We start from the raw sequence: 19,225 nt of genomic DNA on the forward strand, positions 1-19,225 counted from the left end.
GAAGGTGGTAATGGAGTTTAAAATTAAAATTTAATACCAAGGTCTTGAAAATGTTCCCAAGCAAGGGTTGATATTTTGAGAAGTATTTCAGAGAACACCAGTAGTGATATTTTCTTATGCCAGAGCTAAAAATACACTTGCTGTGAGCAAATCCATTTTTCTTGGACCACTACCTACATTCACTGTTTAATTCTACCTTAGTGTCCCTATCCTACATCCTAAATAAAGCTGTTGTATGCATACACACTATTTTGTTATTAACAGATGTGTTCTAAAAGCAAAATCTTGAATCAAAGTAATAGAAAATCCATTATAAAGAGTTGAGAAAGAAATGTTACATGGGAAGAAAAATGGAATTTTGTGTTGAACTCATTTCTGAGATGTTCCGCCACACATCTCAGAAGCACTTCATTAAAAATTTTATTCCAAATAATTAAGTTTTCTAGTGCTAATTTCCTGTAAGTGTCTTTAGAAATAGTTTCCTGCACTTTGTGTTGAGAAAGTAGGGGTTTGTGTTTATCTCTGGTCTCCAGAGCAGGTGGATGGGACAACAACTTTTCTGAAGATGGCACCTCTGCACGCATAAGTGTGAGGTTCTGCTGCATACTTCTGCTCAAACCTCTGAAAGTCTGGATGACCTTTTAAAATCCCTCTGTTTGCAAGAGTTTTGAAAAGAATGTAACTCTTGGAATAACTTTGAATTACATCTCATTGCGATCTTACTATATTTACTCTGGTTTTGAACAGATTGAGAATCTGGATCCCCGTGGAATCCAGTTGTCTGCTCTCTTTATGAGTGGTGTGGACATGGCTCTTTTTGCCAACGATGCCTGCGGACAGCCGATTCCATGGGAGCACTGCTGTCCCTGGATGTATTTTGATGGGAAATTATTCCAGACCAAGCTCATCAAAGCAAGCCGGGAGAAAGTTCCGCTCATCGACCTCTGTGATGGTCAGGTGTGTAGTTGTGCAGGGTGATGGAGTGTCCCATGTGTCCACAAAGGTTCCATGGCATGGGTTGTCATTCTCCACGTGTCACCTCCGCTTTTAAAGGCAAATATGAGGGGAATGGCTAATGGGTGGGTTTTACTGTTTAGCTCCTTATTTCTCGATGAGTAGGATGGCATTTGGGTAGATTTAGAAGGAGAGGCATCAAGTTGAATTTGGTTTTCCGTCTCTGAAAACGGAAACACTGATATGAGGAATGGCCAAGTTGGAAACTCTGCTCATTTTTCAAGTCCCACCTTTTTGGGTCAGACTGTCCAAAGGACTAAGCTGCACTGGGTTTGTAGTGAAAGAAAATTGGTGTTTTCTAACTGATTTGACAGACTGTGAAGTCATTCTTGGGGTCCTCAGCTCAAAATCTTTTCATGTTTCTTACAGCCACCTTAAAATATGAATCAAGGCCTTTTTTGTGTTATCCAAATCATGCAAAGTTAATATCCACCTGTAAAACCAGGAACCTGATAAAACAGTTTACTGAATAACCCAAACTTTTTTGTTTTAACTTTTTGAAAGATATGAAATTGTATCCCTTCTTTTTTTGTGACTTGAGGGAAGCTGATCCTAAGTTTGCTGCTGATGGTGGCTGTGGTCCCTTCTCAGGGTTATAACCCTCCAGGCATGTTTCAGCTTGTATGCACAGACTCTGGTTTGGTTTGCAGTCCAGGTTTAGGATGATGATTCTGTCTCTGCTTCTCCATTATTTTGGGTTTTCCTTTGAATTTGTTGTGTAAATGTAGCTTTAAACAATTGAAATGAGAATTTTAATGTCCCTCTGTAACCTTCTCTTTATTCCTAGGCTGAGCAGGCAGCCAAGGTTGAAAAGATGCGTCAGAGCATCCTAGAAGGATTAAATTTCTCCAGGCAGAACCATCCTCTCCCTTTCCCACCTCCACCTGCCATGCCTTTCTATCCAGCTTCTATGTATCCTCGACACTTTGGGCCAGTCCCACCACCTCAGGGCAGGGGGAGAGGCTTTGCTGGTAAGTGATGGGACAGCGGTGCCAAACATTACCTTACCTTGCACATTCCCAAAACTACCAACTCTGGTCAATTTCATAGGGAAGATACAGAAAAGCAAGTGGTCAGCTTGTGTTGGCATGTGCCAGTCACTGTATTTTGGGGGTGCTTTTATTAGCTCAGTGATAGGGAATGTACTGTATTGCTGAGTATTTTCACCAGGATTTTAGTAACTGTGCCAGATCAAAATTTTTTTACTGTTATTGTAGAACTAGAAAAAAGAGGAATGGATTGACACTGGGCAGTATGAAAAAGCTTTGATTTGCACAGTAAATTGGTTCAAAACATTTATAAATTACCAGACACAGTTTAATTGTCAGGGCTGAAGACAACCTTTCCCCCTCCCCACTCCTCTGTGTTTTGCTGCAGTAATACAACCATTGGCACCCTCAAGTGTAAATAGTGACATAACCATTCCAGGCTGTTCCTGGAATTGCTCCCTTCCTTGAAATCTCTTCGAACCAAGGCCTGGAGGTGTATAGATACCGGCCACAGGCATTTCAGGGGTGCCATGACTGTAGCTACCAATGCTCACTGCCAAAAAATTGTCATAAGCCTTTACAATGCCACAGAAGTTGGGATTCCATTCCAAGCCCCAAGGCCTGCCCTTTGGATCGGAGGCTCCCTGCTGGCTGAGACAGCAGGACACATTTGGCCAGGGCTCCCTCAGCAGTGCTGCGACATCGCCTACAGGAGCCCGGCCCGCAGGAGCGCGGCCCTCCTGGCTGGCTCTGGAAGGGTGGAAGGAGGCAGCAACCTCTCTGCTGTGGCCTTCCTGGTTGCCTGGCCCCCCTCACAGCTTTTCCCCTGTCTTTCTTTACCCTGGGTCTAACAGGAGTCTATGGCTTCGGAGGCCCTTATGGGGAAACAGTAGCCACAGGCACTTACCGGGCCTTCCGGGTGGCGGCAGCGGCAGGACACTCCGGAGCCTTCTCTGGCAATGACAGCAACAGGACTAGCAAGTTTCAGGGCGGTAATTATACCCAAACCCCTTTTCTTAGAGCTTCTGGCAACGGCTTCCTCCACTGTATGGGTTGGTCTGAGGCTTTCCTACTGACTCCCTGTCTCCTTAACTGTCTCAGCTTCCCTTTCTAGAGCCTGCCCGGCTGCTGTCCGCTCTGCTCCCGTCCCTGCCGCAAGCCCCCAGCGCCAGCCCTCCTTGTGCCAGAAACCTCCTCCAAACACAGGAGAGCCCAAAACCCAGCAGGCAGCCTGTCTCCTGTGCTGCCACTGGAAAAGAGGGCATCTGTAACCCACTGGCCTCTCTATTAACAGGGATTTTCCAAAATCTGGGGACAGTTGAGCTTTTTGCAAAGACCCAGTGTAGAAATTACTGACTTTGGTATTACTGCTGAGCCCTTCTTTGCTGGCATTAGTGCTGGTGATCAGGAGTGGGATTTACTTCCCTACCTGTGTGCCCATTGCTCACTTCCTGTGTGATGTGAGATTATGGAAACCTGTGGAGGGTAAATTTTTCCCACATATTTAGCTGTTCTTTCTGGCCCCTGAGCTTTTATCCTAAGAGCAAACATACCTCTAGAGCTTCGTGTGTGGATAACTCTGGCCCTGCAAACCATCTGCATTTGGAGCTGAAGGACTTGCACAGGGAAGTAGGAACCTTCTGGATGTAATCAGTAGTGTAGTTCCCAGCCTATAACATTTGGAGACTAATTATGGCTGCATAAATGCTGTGGTTTGTAACCCTTTTGGTGCTGATGGTCTTACCAGTAACATCTTGCTCAGTTCACATACCTGGATTTCTTGAAATATATGTTATGCCTCAGAGCTGATTTAGTATAAAGACATGAGCAACTTAAGCAGAAGCTGTAGTTGCATCTTAGACAACTGTAACTTTTAGCTGCCTTCTTTGAGGGGAAATGATAAACACTCCTTTTAAACCAGATCTGTTTGATTGCTACATTTTTATAGCAACTTAGTGCAGCTTATCCTGCCTAGTAAGTTCTTTATTGCCAATATAATCTGTGTGATCTGTGCTGATACTTGCTGTTGGCTAAAAAGTGCCTGGAACCTGCAAGAATTCCTTCTTCAAGAATGCAGGAAAAAAACAATCTTCAGCCAGCTTGTAAAATTCCCCTGGTTTCTTGAGGCCTATCTCAAGTATATTTTTAATTACTGAAACTGAAGCATTCATGTCAGATAATTTTTCTTTTCAGAATTCATATTTATTTTTAAAAAGGGGTGGGGGGAAACAGGCTCATGGAGTTCTAAGGCTTGTTGAATACTGCAAAATGAGCAATAATCTCACAGTATCCCTAGAGAAAATGGGTTATGTGGTAAAATCCGGGCAAACCAGCTTTCCATTCATTTGGAACTTTACTGTGATGATTGTGAAGATCAAAGTTTGGTTTTGCTTTTATGTGCAGGAGTCCAACCTATTCCTTCTCAGGGAGGGAAACTTGAAATTGCCGGCACTGTAGTCGGCCACTGGGCTGGAAGCAGACGTGGACGAGGGGGGAGAGGGCCCTTTCCTCTGCAGGTGGTGTCCGTGGGAGGACCAGCCAGAGGGTAAGTGCCAGCCTGGGAATGTGCTTCTCACATGGGATTTAATGACTGGGGAAGCAAGGAAAACAGAAGTTGGAAGCAGTAGAGATTGCATATGACATACTTTAGGACACATAGGGTCAATTATAGCCACTGAATATTCAAGAAAAACATTGGCATTCCTTTTAAGATGCTTTACACCAGTTATTTGTACAGGTATAAGCATTTTTAGGTGCAAATAAAATTCATACTGAAATATATATAGATATACACACACACAGATGTTGCTTTTGCATGAGGAGATGACTTCGGGACTTGTCCATAAAACCAGTAGATACATTACATTAAATGTCTTTCTTTTTTGTGGAAGGACATTTATTAAGAAGCATGACAACAGTTTAGTAACTGCATTATGTAATCCTGTGAAGCAGAGAACACCTGAATGACATTTCTGAGTTTAATAGTTCTCTGTTACAGTCATCATGGAAGTGTGCTTAAAAGCACACTTTTTAAATTTCTTCAGCTTTTCCACTTCATTTCATTACAGCTGAAGTTACAGGTGCACAACATGTCTAAAAACCAAGTACTTTATTACAAAAAAAAATCTTGTTTATTACTTTTAAGATGGTATTTTTTCTGTAGGCTTGCTGGTTCTGTGCCTTACAGATCTGTCTTTATCTTTCATTAAGGTTGTGTCTATTACAGTAGACAATCCTAAAGTACTATGCATTGTGTTTGTCTGTATTAGGAGTGGAGTAAAGCTGATGGATTTATTGCCACCTTGAGCTAGGGAGCAGCAGTGTAAAAGACTGCACTGCATGCATTTCATCTGTCTGTTAATTTACTCCAGTGTTCACTATGAAGCTTCAGGCTGGAATCAGCCAGAGCTGTTGGAATGCCTGTTGTGTTGGGCTGAGTGAGGGTTAATCTGAAGCCCTGGGAGAATGGGAGCTACTGTGCAGCCAGGGAGAGGCAGGAGCAGTGGGAAAAAATGTGAACAGGTTCAGTGGCTGCAAAGCTGACCCTTTGAGGGGAACCCATTTAGCTAGGACTGCCCAGTTCTCGAGAATGAGATCCAGCTGCCAAAACAGAAGCATTGGATGTTGTTTTAGGTTTTTCAGACCACTGTCAGGCACCTGTGGGTGTGGGGGGGAACCCTGTGCTGACCCAGAGCAGCATCTGGAGAGAGTGTGAGTGAGAGGAGGTGAGGAGGCATGAGGTTTGCTTGGGTACCAGGGGACAAAATAACCTTTTTCACTATTGAAATGAGGTTCTTGGATGATCATCAGTTCTGTTTTTCATGAGGATACATGAACAGAAGCTGGTCGCTTCTCCCAGTGATCTGCACTCTGTGTGGGGAGATGCTGCTGGTGATGGTTGGTGTCCTGCCAAAGCCAGGGTCTGTGGGCAGCCTGGGGCTCAGAGCTCAGTTACATCCATACAGGACAGCAGTTCCTCCATCTCCTGAAGAGGGAAATACCTGAATTCATGCAGAACATCAGTAGCCGGGAGCTGAGAACCCTCCTTATTGGGGAAGTGATCACTGAAAGGGTGTTGCTGCTCCTGCCGGAACCTTTATGACAGAGAAATATGATTTTTCAGTAGTAGGTTTCAATTTGAGATAAAATGGCTGAAGTTTGTTTTTGTTGGAGGTACTGCCTTAAGGGCAGTAAGGTTTGGTGCAGGTTGCCACCCCAAAGAGACAGGAAAACTGTCAATGCCCGATCTTCCTGTCTCCATGAGATCAGCACTGATAGGTCATTGGTCACATGCAGAGTTACTAGAATAGGCCAGAGGGAAAATGATTGCAGGCAGATTACCTGTCTGTTGGGTCAGTTGATACTAAAGTAGAACCAATAGGAAAACATGCTCATGTTAAGGGTTCTGCCTAAGGACAGAATCACAGAACTATAGAATATTTTGAGTTAGAAAGGAGCCAAAAGGATCATAGAGTCCAACCCTTGGTCCTGCACAGACACCCCAACAATCCCACCCTGGGCATCCCTGGCAGCACTGTCCAAAGGCTCCTGGAGCTCTGGCAGCCTCGGGGCCGTGCCCATTCCCTGGGGAGCCTGGGCAGTGCCAGCACCCTCTGGGGGAAGAACCTTGCCCTGATCTCCAGTACTTTAACAACAGGTTCATGTTGGCAGAGGTTATTTCCTACCAAAGGTCACAGCTAGGAAACAGCACAGCAGGTTGTCTTAGTTCATGGCCCAGTTTCACACACTTATATTCCATTTTTGTCTCTTTCAGCAGAGGGGATTGAGTCAGGCTTGTTCACCCCATTGCCTCATGTCTCTGCAATGCTGAGCTCAGATGTTGTTCTTATTTTGTAAAATTATACCAGCTGCTTTATATTAGCCTCAATCCATCAGTGTATTTAGTGTGATTTTCTAAGGGGGAAAAGTTTTTCTGCACTCCTTGAAGGACATGCTTTGATCTTGTAAAAAGACAGCCAGTGGGGTTGGCAAGGAGGGACCACAGTGAGAGGGACTCACATGCAAACCACAGCTTCATTCTCTGCTGTTGCTTCTAAACCCCAAGATTTGATTTCTTAATGCCCAGTGTGGGAATTCACAGCATATCAGAGGAGACTGGGGGCACAGTGCTGTTCCCCTGGGCAGTTCAGCTTCATTCATCTCAGGGACCTGAGCAGCACCCAGCCAGCTCCAGTGGGGTCAGGTGTCACACTAGCACCTCCCAGTATTGGGCAGCACATCCAGAGCAAATCTAGGGCATTCCCAGGCTTCTAGAGAAATCCAGTATCTCTAGTAGAGAAAACAAGGTGTTTTTAGGAGATCAGTGTTCTTGACATAATGATTGGGAAATTCAGTTCCTGCAGCTGATGGAGTTAAAGCAGTTGTACCTGAATCCTGGAATTGCTGCGGTTGGAAAAGACCTCTAAGATCATCAAGTCCAGCTGTCAACCCAGTACCCACCACCATGCTCACCCCTAAACTGTATCCCCAAGTGCCACATCCATGTGTTTTGTGAACAGTTCCAAAATGATGACTCCAGCACTGCCCTGGGCAGCCTGTACCAGGGCTTGACAACCCTTTCTGTGAACAAATTTTTCCAAATATATCTAATCTAAACCACCTTCCCTGGCACAACTTGAGACCAAGGTGAGAAAGTTTGGTTTCATCTAGTGTAATCTGTACTGAATCACACCAAAAGCCACTGCCTAATGTGTCTGAGTTGGGAGTCTCCATTGGAAAGCATCCCAACTTATCAATTGCCACATGCCAGGTAAAGGTGAAACTCCTTTATTCCCTCACTTTCTTAGATAATTTTGTACCTACACGACTTTTTAATTCTGCCTCACTTTCTTTTGTCAGAGCCTGTCTCATGTGTTTACACTGGGAACTGTTACTTAATGGGGGAAATGGCTTTCTATGTGGTTCAATTTGCTATTTTTGTAAGGTGAAAGTATTTTGAGCTCTGGTTTTAAAGTGCCATGAGGATAATTTGACACTTGGAAAATGTTTGTGCAACATTTGAAAATATCATTTATTGTTTCTTTTGAAGGGAAATCTAGAAAGAGACATTTTATTGCTCTGTACCTGAAAGGTTGGTTGGATTTGATACAATTGCGAGCAGCAGAACCCTGCAATTCAGAATTAGGTATCTCTTCTTTCAAGATGTGTTGATGATAGGCAATTGACAGTAAAGCTAGGGAAATAATAGTCTGGCAAAAGTAAATGTAAAGCAGTTGTAAACAAAACTGATCAGTGTTTTCTTTTCTCCCCTTGTCCCACCCCTGCAGGCGACCTAGAGGAGTTATCTCCACTCCGGTGATAAGAACTTTTGGAAGAGGTGGAAGGTACTATGGGCGAGGTTATAAAAGCCAGGGAGCAATTCAGGTAATGAAGCCATGTGCCTGACTGCAGCACGCTCTGTGATGGGCTGGGCTGGGCTGGACTCCAGACCAGCACCACTTTAACAGCTACAAGTGTTTCTGGCGACCCGTGGAAACTCTGAGCCGCACAGCGGTGACAGGACAGGCTGGTGTCACAGCTCACTTAAAGCAAACTTTGCTTCTAAAGACAGATGTGGAAGAATGTATTTTGACATGAATCCTGTGCCTACACAGCTCTAACCAGCCATGGGAGTAGAAGAAAATTTAGAAAATGGGAGAAATACAAAGCTGAAACAAATTAGCAGTTCTGTTCCTACCCCCACTCTTCCCCAGTTTCTTTTCTGGGACCACGGTCCAGCCTCATGAAGGAAAGTTTGTAGCAGTGAAGGATCTTTGCTGCTGCCATGCTCCAGTTCTAACAGGTCACTCTAAACTTCTTGGGAATAGCAGAGCAGCCTTTCCCCCTGAGCATGCAGGTTCCTTCCTGGTGACACCCTGCAAAGCGTCCATGGATTATGACTTCTGTCTCTTCCATGGATCCTTCAAATATAGCTGAGGCACACTGATGATCTATATGAGATGTCAGTTGCTTTCAGAGTTCTGTTTTGCTCCCTTTTCTATGGTTCTGGCTGCTATGCAGTTTGGATGAATGAGTAGTAAATAGCTGGAAAAACTTCCACAATGAATATGTCATATGGACATGCCATTTGTCAGAGAGACCTGAGAGTAGGGGGGTGTTTTCAGGTGTCAGACAGAAAAGAATGTTCTCCAGTAGATAATGAAGGAACTTTTAACTTCCAGTAAAAACTTACTGTTTTACAGGTATAAAAATTCAAATACTTCTCTTCTTTGTTAAATTGCTGTGTATGCAGACTATATGTCTACAAATGTACCTGTGGATCTGAAACTTTACATTTTAAGTAGAAGAGAAACCACTGTGTTAATAATAGAGCATCTAATTTCTGAGTATCTTAAGCTTTGAAATAAAGGAAATCCTGAAAACGAGCTCCCAAATACTCCAGGCTTACTACAGATGTATATATGGGAGTATAGATCAGGTAATAGCTGCAGGTGTCTTGACAAGTGCCATCAGGGTTGGGTATTTGCATTTTTATTAACGATGTGTAATTTGAATGGTAAATACTTGTGATCACTGGGACCTGTGTGTAAAATTGTGCCTGGAGAAGATAAGTGGCATTTTCTATGGACCTGAGCACATTGCATTTTGTGGTCATCAAGGCCATATAGGATGTTTCTTGTACAGGAAGATAAAAAAGATGATTTAAAATGCACATGGCAGGGAGAACTTGGGAAAGTTCCCACACAGTGAGTGGACTGTGAGGGCCAGGTGAGGCTGGGAGGTGCCAGTGGCCCCTCTGCCTCAGTGATGCTGTGCCTGTGCAGGGCTAGGCTCAACCCAAGGCACTTCCTCCCCTCAGCTTGGGAATCTGACCAAAACAAGCTCTTTGGATTTACCCAGCACACCAGACTGGTCTGTTTTGTCACAAGATGAAAATATTCACTCTTGTTCTGGAAAAAAGTAAAGCATGTCTTGAAAGCTGAATGTCTGTTAAGGATGTGACAATGACAGTGATGAGTGTACCTTGTGCAGTCCCATACCTGTGCAATGGGACTGAGAATTATGATTATCTGGATAAGAACGCTAGAGGCAGTTTTGACTCACCTGCAAAGTCCTTCTGTAAAATCTTTTAGCAGCTTACTGCAGGTGTTCTAGTAGGTAACAGTGGAGGTTTTTATACTGCAGAGCTGTTTGCTGCTCTTTGAGGTGTCCCTTTCTTAAGCCATTTCTTAGCACTTGACTTTGTGAACAGTGTGACAGACCAGTGTGCTGCTTCTTAGCAGCCTAACCTGCTTATTTTGGTTTGTTTAAAGCCTATTATGTTTCTGGAACACTAAGATTAATTATAAATACTTAAAAACTAATTGTATGCTGCATCAGTCTGGTTTTTATGGCTATACTCAGTCTTGTACAATTTTACTATATGCTTTTTTATGAAAGCCTTTTCTAATCTTGGAAGCATATAGCTTTGTGCAGGTAATAGTGCATGGTGCTTCTGCACTCCTACAAGCACTGGCTGGAAACAGTCGTGTTTGTATTTGAGTAACACGGAATCCTGCCACTGAATCACAGCACACGTGAACCAAGGGGCAAAGTGCAGCTGTACATTGATTCTCAGTTTTGGTGGTTTGGACATTTATGTAGCTCTGATGTCCTGAAAGGAGGGCAACAGCAAAGTTAAAACTAAAGCATTGCCCCAGGGGCATCAGAAGGCTCTGGGGAACACCGAAAATCCTCTCAGTGTATTTTGTGGGCCACTTCTTTCAGCAATGCCTAATATTTGGTGTTCACTCATGACCCTGTGCCCTGCATGCTGCCTGTTGTAGTGTCCTTATATCAGACTGTAAATTTATATACATTTTTAGCACTGGTTCTTCAGTAATTCTCTTCTTTTTTTAACAACTAGGGCAAACCTCCTTACGCTGCTTCAGCAGAAGAAGTAGCCAAAGAACTTAAGTCAAAATCCGAGGAATCTAAATCCTCACTTGTGTCTTCAGATGGATCCCTGGCTGAAAATGGAGTTGTGACTGAGGAAAAACCAGCTTCCCAGATGAATGGGAATACAGGAGACATCAGGGCTTCCAATCAGTCTGAAAGTGCCTTGAGTAATGACTCTAAAATGTGCAATACGAATCCTCACTTAAATGCACTAAATGCAGACAGTGTTTGCCATAAAGATGATACTCTTGAGGCCACTGTCTTAAAAAAAGAAGAGTAAACTTATTTTTTATAGAGGGTGAAGGATGTTGGGAAGGGTCAGGATTAGGAATATCTGGAAAGAAAGAGAGCCTACAGTTATGTACATTTTTTCCTTTCCGTAAGAGAAAAATGAGGACTTTGGAAATTCGGATCCCTCTTTGATGTCAGAGATTTAAACAACACATTTTTTTAGTTTTAACCAGTTGTAGTCAAAATGCTACAATAAAACACAAAAAAAAAAAAAAAAAGAATGAAGAGCATTTGACTCCCGCACTTAAAATGAAGTATGCATAAAGTTTAAACTGGTTATGACAAAAGCTTGTAGTTTTGTTTTTTGAAATATAAAGAAAACAAATTTTGGCAGTCTTTAAGTATATATAGCTTAAAACTATAATTTTTAGTACTTGGCACCATATGTATGCCATTATATTTGATTTTGCATTACTGTGTCACAATAAAGCTTTCTTTAAGGCTTTGATTTCATGATTATGGGGGGAAAAAGGCACAACCACAGTTTTTTCTTTCTAAATCTCATCACCGTTGCCGTGGTTCTTTTGTGTTAAAAATGTGCAAACTCTCGAAACTACCAATTCTCAGTAACACTGCAGTTCTGCTGAGTTCAATAGACATCATACATATGTTACGAGCGAGTTAAACGGAGATAAACTTGAAATCATAGAAGATGCAAACGACCTTTCAAAACAAACACAATGTGTTAGGAAACTTTTTGTGACTAATACCATGCATCCGTGATCAATGAACTATGTGGTTTTGAATCAGACGTAGACCATTAGTACTACTATTTGAGCTAAACTTCTGCATGGTTCATGATTTTTAAAGTGTGTAGTTAATATTATGCATGTTATTGTCCTCTTTCTTCCATTCTTACAAGTACTGTGCCCATTTGCAAAACAAAAAAAGCTAATAATCAGTAATAGTCCTATAAAAGATGTTAACTATGTTTAGTCATTGACTGATCTTGCTCTAACCTTAAAATTTTGTGATTATTGACCTCTGTTGCATTTATTCTAAAACTTTAAAAAAAAAATTATCTAGCCGTTTTGAATATCAACGTTACCCTGGTGTACTCATTGCTGTATGCATTATTGTTCTCTGTTGCTGTTTTATGCCTTCATATTAGCAAATATGAAATTCTGTGAAAAACAAAAAAAAAACGCTTTGATCTTCAAAAAAAAAAAGTACCCCCCTTCTGTAGCAGGAAACAAATGGCTTGTTCTTGAGAACTTTCCCATCAAGAATTTAGTATAAGCAAATATACCTGTATCATTTTGATGTTTTTGTTAGTGTTTCCAAACTTAATGTACTTCAAAATCAGAATCATTTCTTTATATTCGTTTTCATATAATTCTCCTGATGCTCTTCATCACACATTAGTGATCAGAAATGAGGTGTAATTCCCCATTCCCTGCCCGCCAGAGCTAAGTAGGTATCTTAATGTAAGTTGAAGGGAGTTCTGCCCCAACTCATGGATTGTGCAAGAATGAACTACTGTTGGGTTTGGCTGGTTGTAGATGGATTGTGGTGTGGTGTCTTTGAAGGCTATTGAATGCAACTTACAGTGCTTAATAAAAATCTTTATTCTTTTAGTATAAAATACTGTATGCCTTTTTTGTCAAGTATTTTTTTAATTAACATGTAAATAAAAGTTTTTCCTATGCCCAAGTCAAGTGGTTGAGTTGCCAGGATCTGTGGTGTCCTCCTAAAAGGCAGAGGAGGGAAGCATGGCCTTTGGTTGTGGCTGCCCTGTTCCTGGCAGTGTCCAAGGCCAGGTTGGATGAGGTTTCCAGCACCCTGGGACAATGGAACGTGTCCCTTCCGCGGCAGGGGTGGCACTGGCTGGGCTTTAAGGTCGCTTCCAACCCAAACCATTCTGGGATTCTGTGATTCACTCACTGCTGGGGGACACCACAGCTGGTTGGAGTCATGCCCTGGCTTTGCTGGTGTGTGCAGCTCCTTTAGACGTCACCTTTAAATGTCAGATGGTTGAAGAGAAGTAAATAAGCCAGAAATAATGGGGCAGTTGTTTAAAGAAAAAGAACTGCAGGTGCTCACAGAGGTTGGTGGGGGTGAGCAGTGAGAGGGTAGTGGGCAATGTCTCTGCAGAGCTGGGAACCAATGAGTCTGTTACAGAAGATCCAACTGACAGAACACAAGGATCTGCAGATTTACACCTTGGTGTAAACTGGGGAGCTTTCTCCCCTACCATGGCTGTCTGCTCACTGTGTTGGCTACAGCCCGGCCCCCGCGCTGTGAGCAGTAGGCACAGCTCCCTCTGCCCTGCCCCGAAGCACAGCTGTGTTTTCCGGAAAACAAGGGACAGCAATCGGTCTCCTTTCCGAGTCAGATCCCCCTGCAGCAGCCGGAGGGGTCATGTCCCTGCCCTCCCTGCTCCATGCAGTGTGACTCACCCCATGCCAGCACTTTGCTGTGACAGCATTCCCACTTCCCGGTTCTCATGCAGCTGCAGGGCACCCCTTGTCCCACTGCCCAGCAGGTTTCCTTTTCGAGCCCAAACTGGGAGCTGGCATGGAATAACCAGCATCAGCAAACCCAAGATTCACGGGAGTGGTCCCGTGGGGCAGTGCCAGTCCCCAGTGTGGGTGCACTGGAGAGCTCTGTGACCCCGCACCCTCGGGACAAGCACGGGGCTGCCTGCCTGCCTGCTGTCCCGAGCAGCTTCCTGCAGGACAGATGCATTTAGCACTGACACAGTCCTCTCAGAGGGACCTAAACTGACTCCAGGAGCGGTGATCCTATGGAATGACTGGCTACTGCCTGGACTTGCTCCTGAAGAACATCTGTGACACCTGAATTTACGAATAGAATAGAATAGAATAGAATAGAATAGAATAGAATAGAATAGAATAGAATAGAATAGAATAGAATAGAATATGGGATATTTCAGTTGAAAGTGATCCTCGAGGATCAATGAGTTGAACTGCATGATCCCTTCAAGGCTGACCAAAAATTTAAGCTGGTTATTAAGGACATTATCCAAATGTCCCTTGAACACTGACAGCTTGGGGCACTGACCCACTCTCCAGGACCCTGATCCAGGGTCTGACCACCTTCTCGGTAAGGAAAGCCCGGCCACTATCTCATTGAGATAGTGTGATAGTATCTCACTGAGATATCTCATGAGACAGTGTGACCACTATCTCATTATCCAGCTCCAACACAAGAGTAAAACTGGGAGAATCCACTCTTTGGGTGGGACGTGGGGCCACTGTCCGTTCCGTGCCATCAGCGGCAGCAGCGGGGCTCTTCCCTTGCTGTGTTAGCGATGCTCGGCGTGCGCCGCAGCCGCTCCCCGGCCTTCCCCGGTCCCCGCCAGCGCAGGGCCGGGCAGCGGCAGCCCGGAAGGTTTCGTGTCGGGGGACTCGTAGGGCAGCGTCCCGGCCCAGCTTTGTTCTCGGCTGCCGCCTGCGAGGCAGTGTCCGGGCGGCGGGCAGGGCAGGAAGGCCTCGCCGGCGCCGGCGCCATCCCCGCTCCGCCCCTTCCTGCCCGGGGCCGGCGGAGCCGCGGCCGCCCGGCGTGCTGCCGTGCGGAGGGGCGGGTGCCGGGGGGCTGTGAGGGGCCCTGCCGGCGGCTGGGGCCGTTCTCCCTCTCAGTGAGCAGCTCTGGTGACTGTCGGGCAGATCCCCAGTGCCTGGTGCAGCCAGGAATGGAGAATGGGGAATGGGGACTGAGGAATGGGGAATGGGGAATGGGGAATGGGACGTGCAGCCATCGCTCCTGCGCTGGGACGAGGTGAGCATGGGGCCGTGGCACGTCTCTGAGTGCTGCCGGTGCGCAGGAGCACCGCTATCCAGCCCCGCAGTTACCCAGCCCCGCAGTTACCCAGCCCCGCAGTTATCCAGCCCCGCAATTATCCAGCCCCGCAGTTACCCAGCCCCGCAGTTATCCAGCCCCGCAGTTGTCCAGCCTCGCAGTGATCCAGCCCCAGGGCAGATGGCTGTGCCGGTGGTGGTGAGAGTCTGTGTGATCCTTTAGATCGCACCCAAAGCCTGTAAAGTGAATCCAGCCCGGTCGCACTGACCCGCCAAGTACAGGCAGCTCCCACCCATTGGACAGAGATGGGATGAAGTGGGACAGTGTAGGATCCCAGAAGATAAGGGGCTAATAATGTGTGTGTCTCGAGCACTGATAGCTGGAATAGCTGTGGAGCCATCCAAGGATTGTTGGTAATAACACCCCATTGGAAAAGAACAAGATGTGGCTGGAGAAGGGGTGATGCAGAGGGAGGGCAGCACTTTCCTGGGACAAACGTCCTTGTTCCAGTCTCTGGGGATTAGCACAACACAGTCCAGTGTAAGCAGAGGAATGAGGCTGAGGAGTGAGCATCGGCTGTAGGAGGTGATCAAAACCACCCATGTCCCTCGAAGCCCTCTGACCCATTTCCAGAAAGATCTGAAAGAATGGACTGCATGGGATGGGATGGGATGGGATGGGATGGGATGGGATGGGATGGGATGGGATGGGATGGGATGGGATGGGATGGGATCCATGGAAAGGTGCTGCTGGCTGGGATGGGAAACGGGACTGGGACACCCTGTAATCCCTCCAGCCGTGGAATATCCTCAGCAGAATCCTCACCTTGGTGCATCCAGAAATCTGCCTTTGGCTTTCAGGGTTTCCTGGGCTCTGTGCATCCAGAAAAACCCTCCCAAACCCTCCCAAGCCTGCTCTGGAGTCTGTCCCTGAAGCTGAGGGGACACTGAGCTCTCCTCCTCCCTGTCCCAAGCTCAGTGGTTCAGCTTTTGGCAACTGGAAAACTGAGGAAGGAGCTGCTTCAGTGAAATGTTTGCTGAGACTTTGGCTCTCACAAAGGGTTTAGGCTCCAAAATGGGGTGGATTTGGGTGGTGCTGAGCCCTGGGGGTGGGAGCTGGGCTGGAGGTTCCAGTGCCTGGCTGGGGACTGGCTCTGTGTGACCCACTGGGGACGGACCTGGCCTTGCTGGGCTCCTTGCTCCACCTGGAATTGCAATTTTGGGGTGTCTCGTGAGCAGAGGGAAAGTCACTGCCTTGACCTTTGAAAGTGGTTCTTGTTTGAGTCAGAATTAATCCATCAGATTTCTCCCCCTGGTGTTTCCTCCCTGCTGAATGCACAGACAGATCTGCCCCTGTTCCCCTTCCCAAGGAGGGATGGGATGGGATGGGATGGGATGGGATGGGATGGGATGGGATGGGATGGGATGGGATGGGATGGGATGGGAGCAGAGGGCTCATCTAACAGTGATTCATTCCTCTGTTATCTTACTCCAGTTTCTGGTTCTTAACAGCTCTCAGAAAATAGAAAAGGTTCTAAACACTTGGAAAATCTCTTTTACCTGGGAAATTCCTGGGTGCTTTGAATTTGGGAAAAATGAAAGTTCTGATGCCTCAGAAACTGTCCTCATCCCTAGCAAGAGACAAAATAAGTGGGGATCAGCCTGGTTTTGGGCTAGAGAATGCTCATGGCCCTGCACAGCAACGCTGTGAGAGTCACTACCTTCTGGACCTGTGCCGCTTTTTTCCAATCAGTTTAAAAATACGTTTTAAAACTCACTTCAAGGTTTCAAACAGTGAACTATGTGATCAAATGGTGTTTTACTGAGGCACTTGGGCACAGCTCCACAGCTCACCCTCCCCTCCCAAGGGCAGCCAGGCACCTTCTGGACTGAAATGCTCATTAAGAGCTCAGGACAGTGGGTCAACCACACCCATAAATTTCTTAATTCATGAATCCCTGTTAAAATTATGAGTAAGATGCCTGGGCTGCCAGAACAGAGCTTCTGCATTTCCATGCAGTGTCAGCTCCAGCATCCTCCAGCACAATTACAGATGGCCCAACTGTCTATGGCACTTGGCAGTATCCATAAAAACATGGACACTGTAGAAACGAGTAAAACCAGACACACCACTGTGCTGCTAGATATGGCATCACCTGAGGGCCAGCAATGGACAATGGAGAGCAGGACATGATTCCAGCCCCTAGGAGCACCTGGCTGCACTCAGGCATGGCCCTGCTGGCCTCTGTAGGGAGCACCAAACCCTCAGGGCATTCAGAGGGTTGGCTCACCCACTTCGGCAGCTGGGACGCTGGAATTTGGGTGGTGCCTTGGAAATAAAGCTGTTTGCTAGAGCTGCTCATGGGACTAAGGAAAGGGGATGAGGAAAATTCTTCACAGCTGTTATGGGCTGGGTGAGCAAAGCCCATAAACAACTGGGAGAGGGAACATGGGCACAGAAAGTGGTGTGGAGGAGCTGCTTCAGGGAATAGTTATTTTTTGCAAAATAACTGTTTGGAAAAGGCCTCCAAGATCACGGATCCACCCTCTGCTTCCATGCTCTGTAACATGACAACACTGGTTTCAGGAAGGGAGGGAGGCCCTGCAGGTTGCAGCTGCCGGTGTGTAGGGTGTGCAGAGGCACAAAACCCATCCTGTACCAAAGGACATCCCAGTCTCTAGCGGCTCATTTAAACCCTGAGCTGAGTGATGCTGGGAGATGTCCTTGGCATCAAGGAGCAGTGTAAAGGTGTGTTAAGCTCTGTGATGGTTCTCAAGCCGTTCTGCCCCATCCTGCTGTACTCTCACGACATCTTCTACTTTCTGGCTGAAGCCCTGAACCATTAAAGCCTTGACCAATAGATTTAAACTTAAAGAGGACTGGTTTTAGGGGGCAGGTTCTTACACAGTGCATTGTGATGAAGGAAACAGGTCCCTTGGTACACTTTGAGACACGCAAAAGCACCAAGTGACAGTTCAGGACTCACGCCTGGGGCCTCCCACTGTGTCACTGCACTTCCAGCTGTGTCAGAGGCCAAATATGGCCGGGCTAAGTGTGTCAGTCACACACAGCCCTGTGTGTGACAGTCCTGCCTGTGGCATATACATGCAGTGGGCAAGGGGGATGATCCTGACAGCCCTTCTTCAGCCATTCAACAATAGCTGCCTCTCTGCAGAAAAACTTGAAACTGAAGTTTTTTGGCTTCATGAATCACTTTTTCCTCCACAGGTGATTCTGAAGATTTTTGCAGACAGATGAAGTATGAGTTTTAGTTTTTTGCTCAAAAACACATTCCCTGCCACACCGCTAAATGTAATGGATTAAAAAAGCTGAATCCACCATAAGAGAGTTCAGATCCCACCTTTGTTCGAAGGCCTTTTGTAAGCACTCTGTAGGAAGCTCTCACTCATCAGGGAAAGGTGCCACTTGGCCTTTGAAACACTCCGGGAATAGAGGTAATTCCAAAAGCTCCCAGCCTGTTTGTTTAACCCCTGGCAGAGCCTTGCATGGTGGGGCAGCAAGGTTCTGCATCCTCAGCCCTGGCTCACACTCTTTGTGTGTTCCTCTATGGCCTCTGCATGGGAGGAGGTTGGTGGGGCTGTGCAGTGTTGGGGTTCATGGTCATTCAGGGCCTCAGTGTCCCCCCCACAGCTCATATGCTGCTGTGATCTGGATCTTGGGAGGCACAAGGTGTTCATTTACCATCCCCTTGGTGTCACAGCAGGGTGCTGTGAGCAGAGCTGGTGACTTTAAAAGCAGAAATTATACAAATGGAGAATCATAGGGACCTTTAAGATCGCCTCCTTCCGCAGCCCAGTAAACCCCCCGGGTGGTTAGAACCCCACTAAGATCATGTTACTGAATAGAAAGAAGCTCGTTCTTTGGGTTTCTTTAGATGAGGACTAGCCGCGTTGTGTATCTGGCTGCCCTCAGCCGTACACCCAGCCAGGCGTTGTTCCCGCGGGTCGCGCCGCACTTGCGGCCACTTCTCCGGGCTTCCTTGCCCTTGGGGCGGCCCGGAGGCCCCCGCTCCCGCGGGGATCCCGCTCCGCGCTGGGGCTCTGCCCGCTGTCGCAGACGCCCCCGAGCGCCCCGAGCGGGGTCCCCGCTTTCCCACAGCCCCCGAGCGCTCCCCGCTCCCGGTGCCCGCGCACCGCCCCCCAGGCCCCCCCGGCGGGGCGGGCGGGGGCGCTCGGGCTGGGGCAGCTCCCTCCCGGCAGGCGGGGGTTAACAAAAACACGCGCTTTCCGCCGAGCCCCCCCTGCTCCATG

At 46.5% G+C, this 19,225-nt stretch overlaps 1 protein-coding gene across 3 annotated transcripts in view; it reads left to right on the top strand.

The window, feature by feature from the left end:
• FAM120A (family with sequence similarity 120A) overlaps positions 1 to 12,775 on the top strand; it is a 48,793-nt gene extending 36,018 nt beyond the window's left edge. For 2 of the 3 annotated variants that reach the window (XM_039703365.1, XM_039703364.1), the window contains exons 13-18: positions 748 to 957; positions 1,802 to 1,985; positions 2,858 to 2,995; positions 4,407 to 4,548; positions 8,291 to 8,387; positions 10,870 to 12,775. In XM_039703365.1, the coding sequence (XP_039559299.1) occupies positions 748 to 957; positions 1,802 to 1,985; positions 2,858 to 2,995; positions 4,407 to 4,548; positions 8,291 to 8,387; positions 10,870 to 11,181 (1,083 nt within the window). In that variant the 3' untranslated portion in view covers positions 11,182 to 12,775. The remainder of the gene's footprint in view (positions 1 to 747; positions 958 to 1,801; positions 1,986 to 2,857; positions 2,996 to 4,406; positions 4,549 to 8,290; positions 8,388 to 10,869) is intronic. The other variant, XM_039703366.1, reaches the window with a different exon arrangement.
• Positions 12,776 to 19,225: the final 6,450 nt, after the last annotated feature.

Source organism: Passer montanus, unplaced genomic scaffold, assembly GCF_014805655.1.
Source record: "Passer montanus isolate IOZ18808 unplaced genomic scaffold, ASM1480565v1 scaffold162, whole genome shotgun sequence".
NCBI classification, from domain to species: domain Eukaryota; kingdom Metazoa; phylum Chordata; class Aves; order Passeriformes; family Passeridae; genus Passer; species Passer montanus.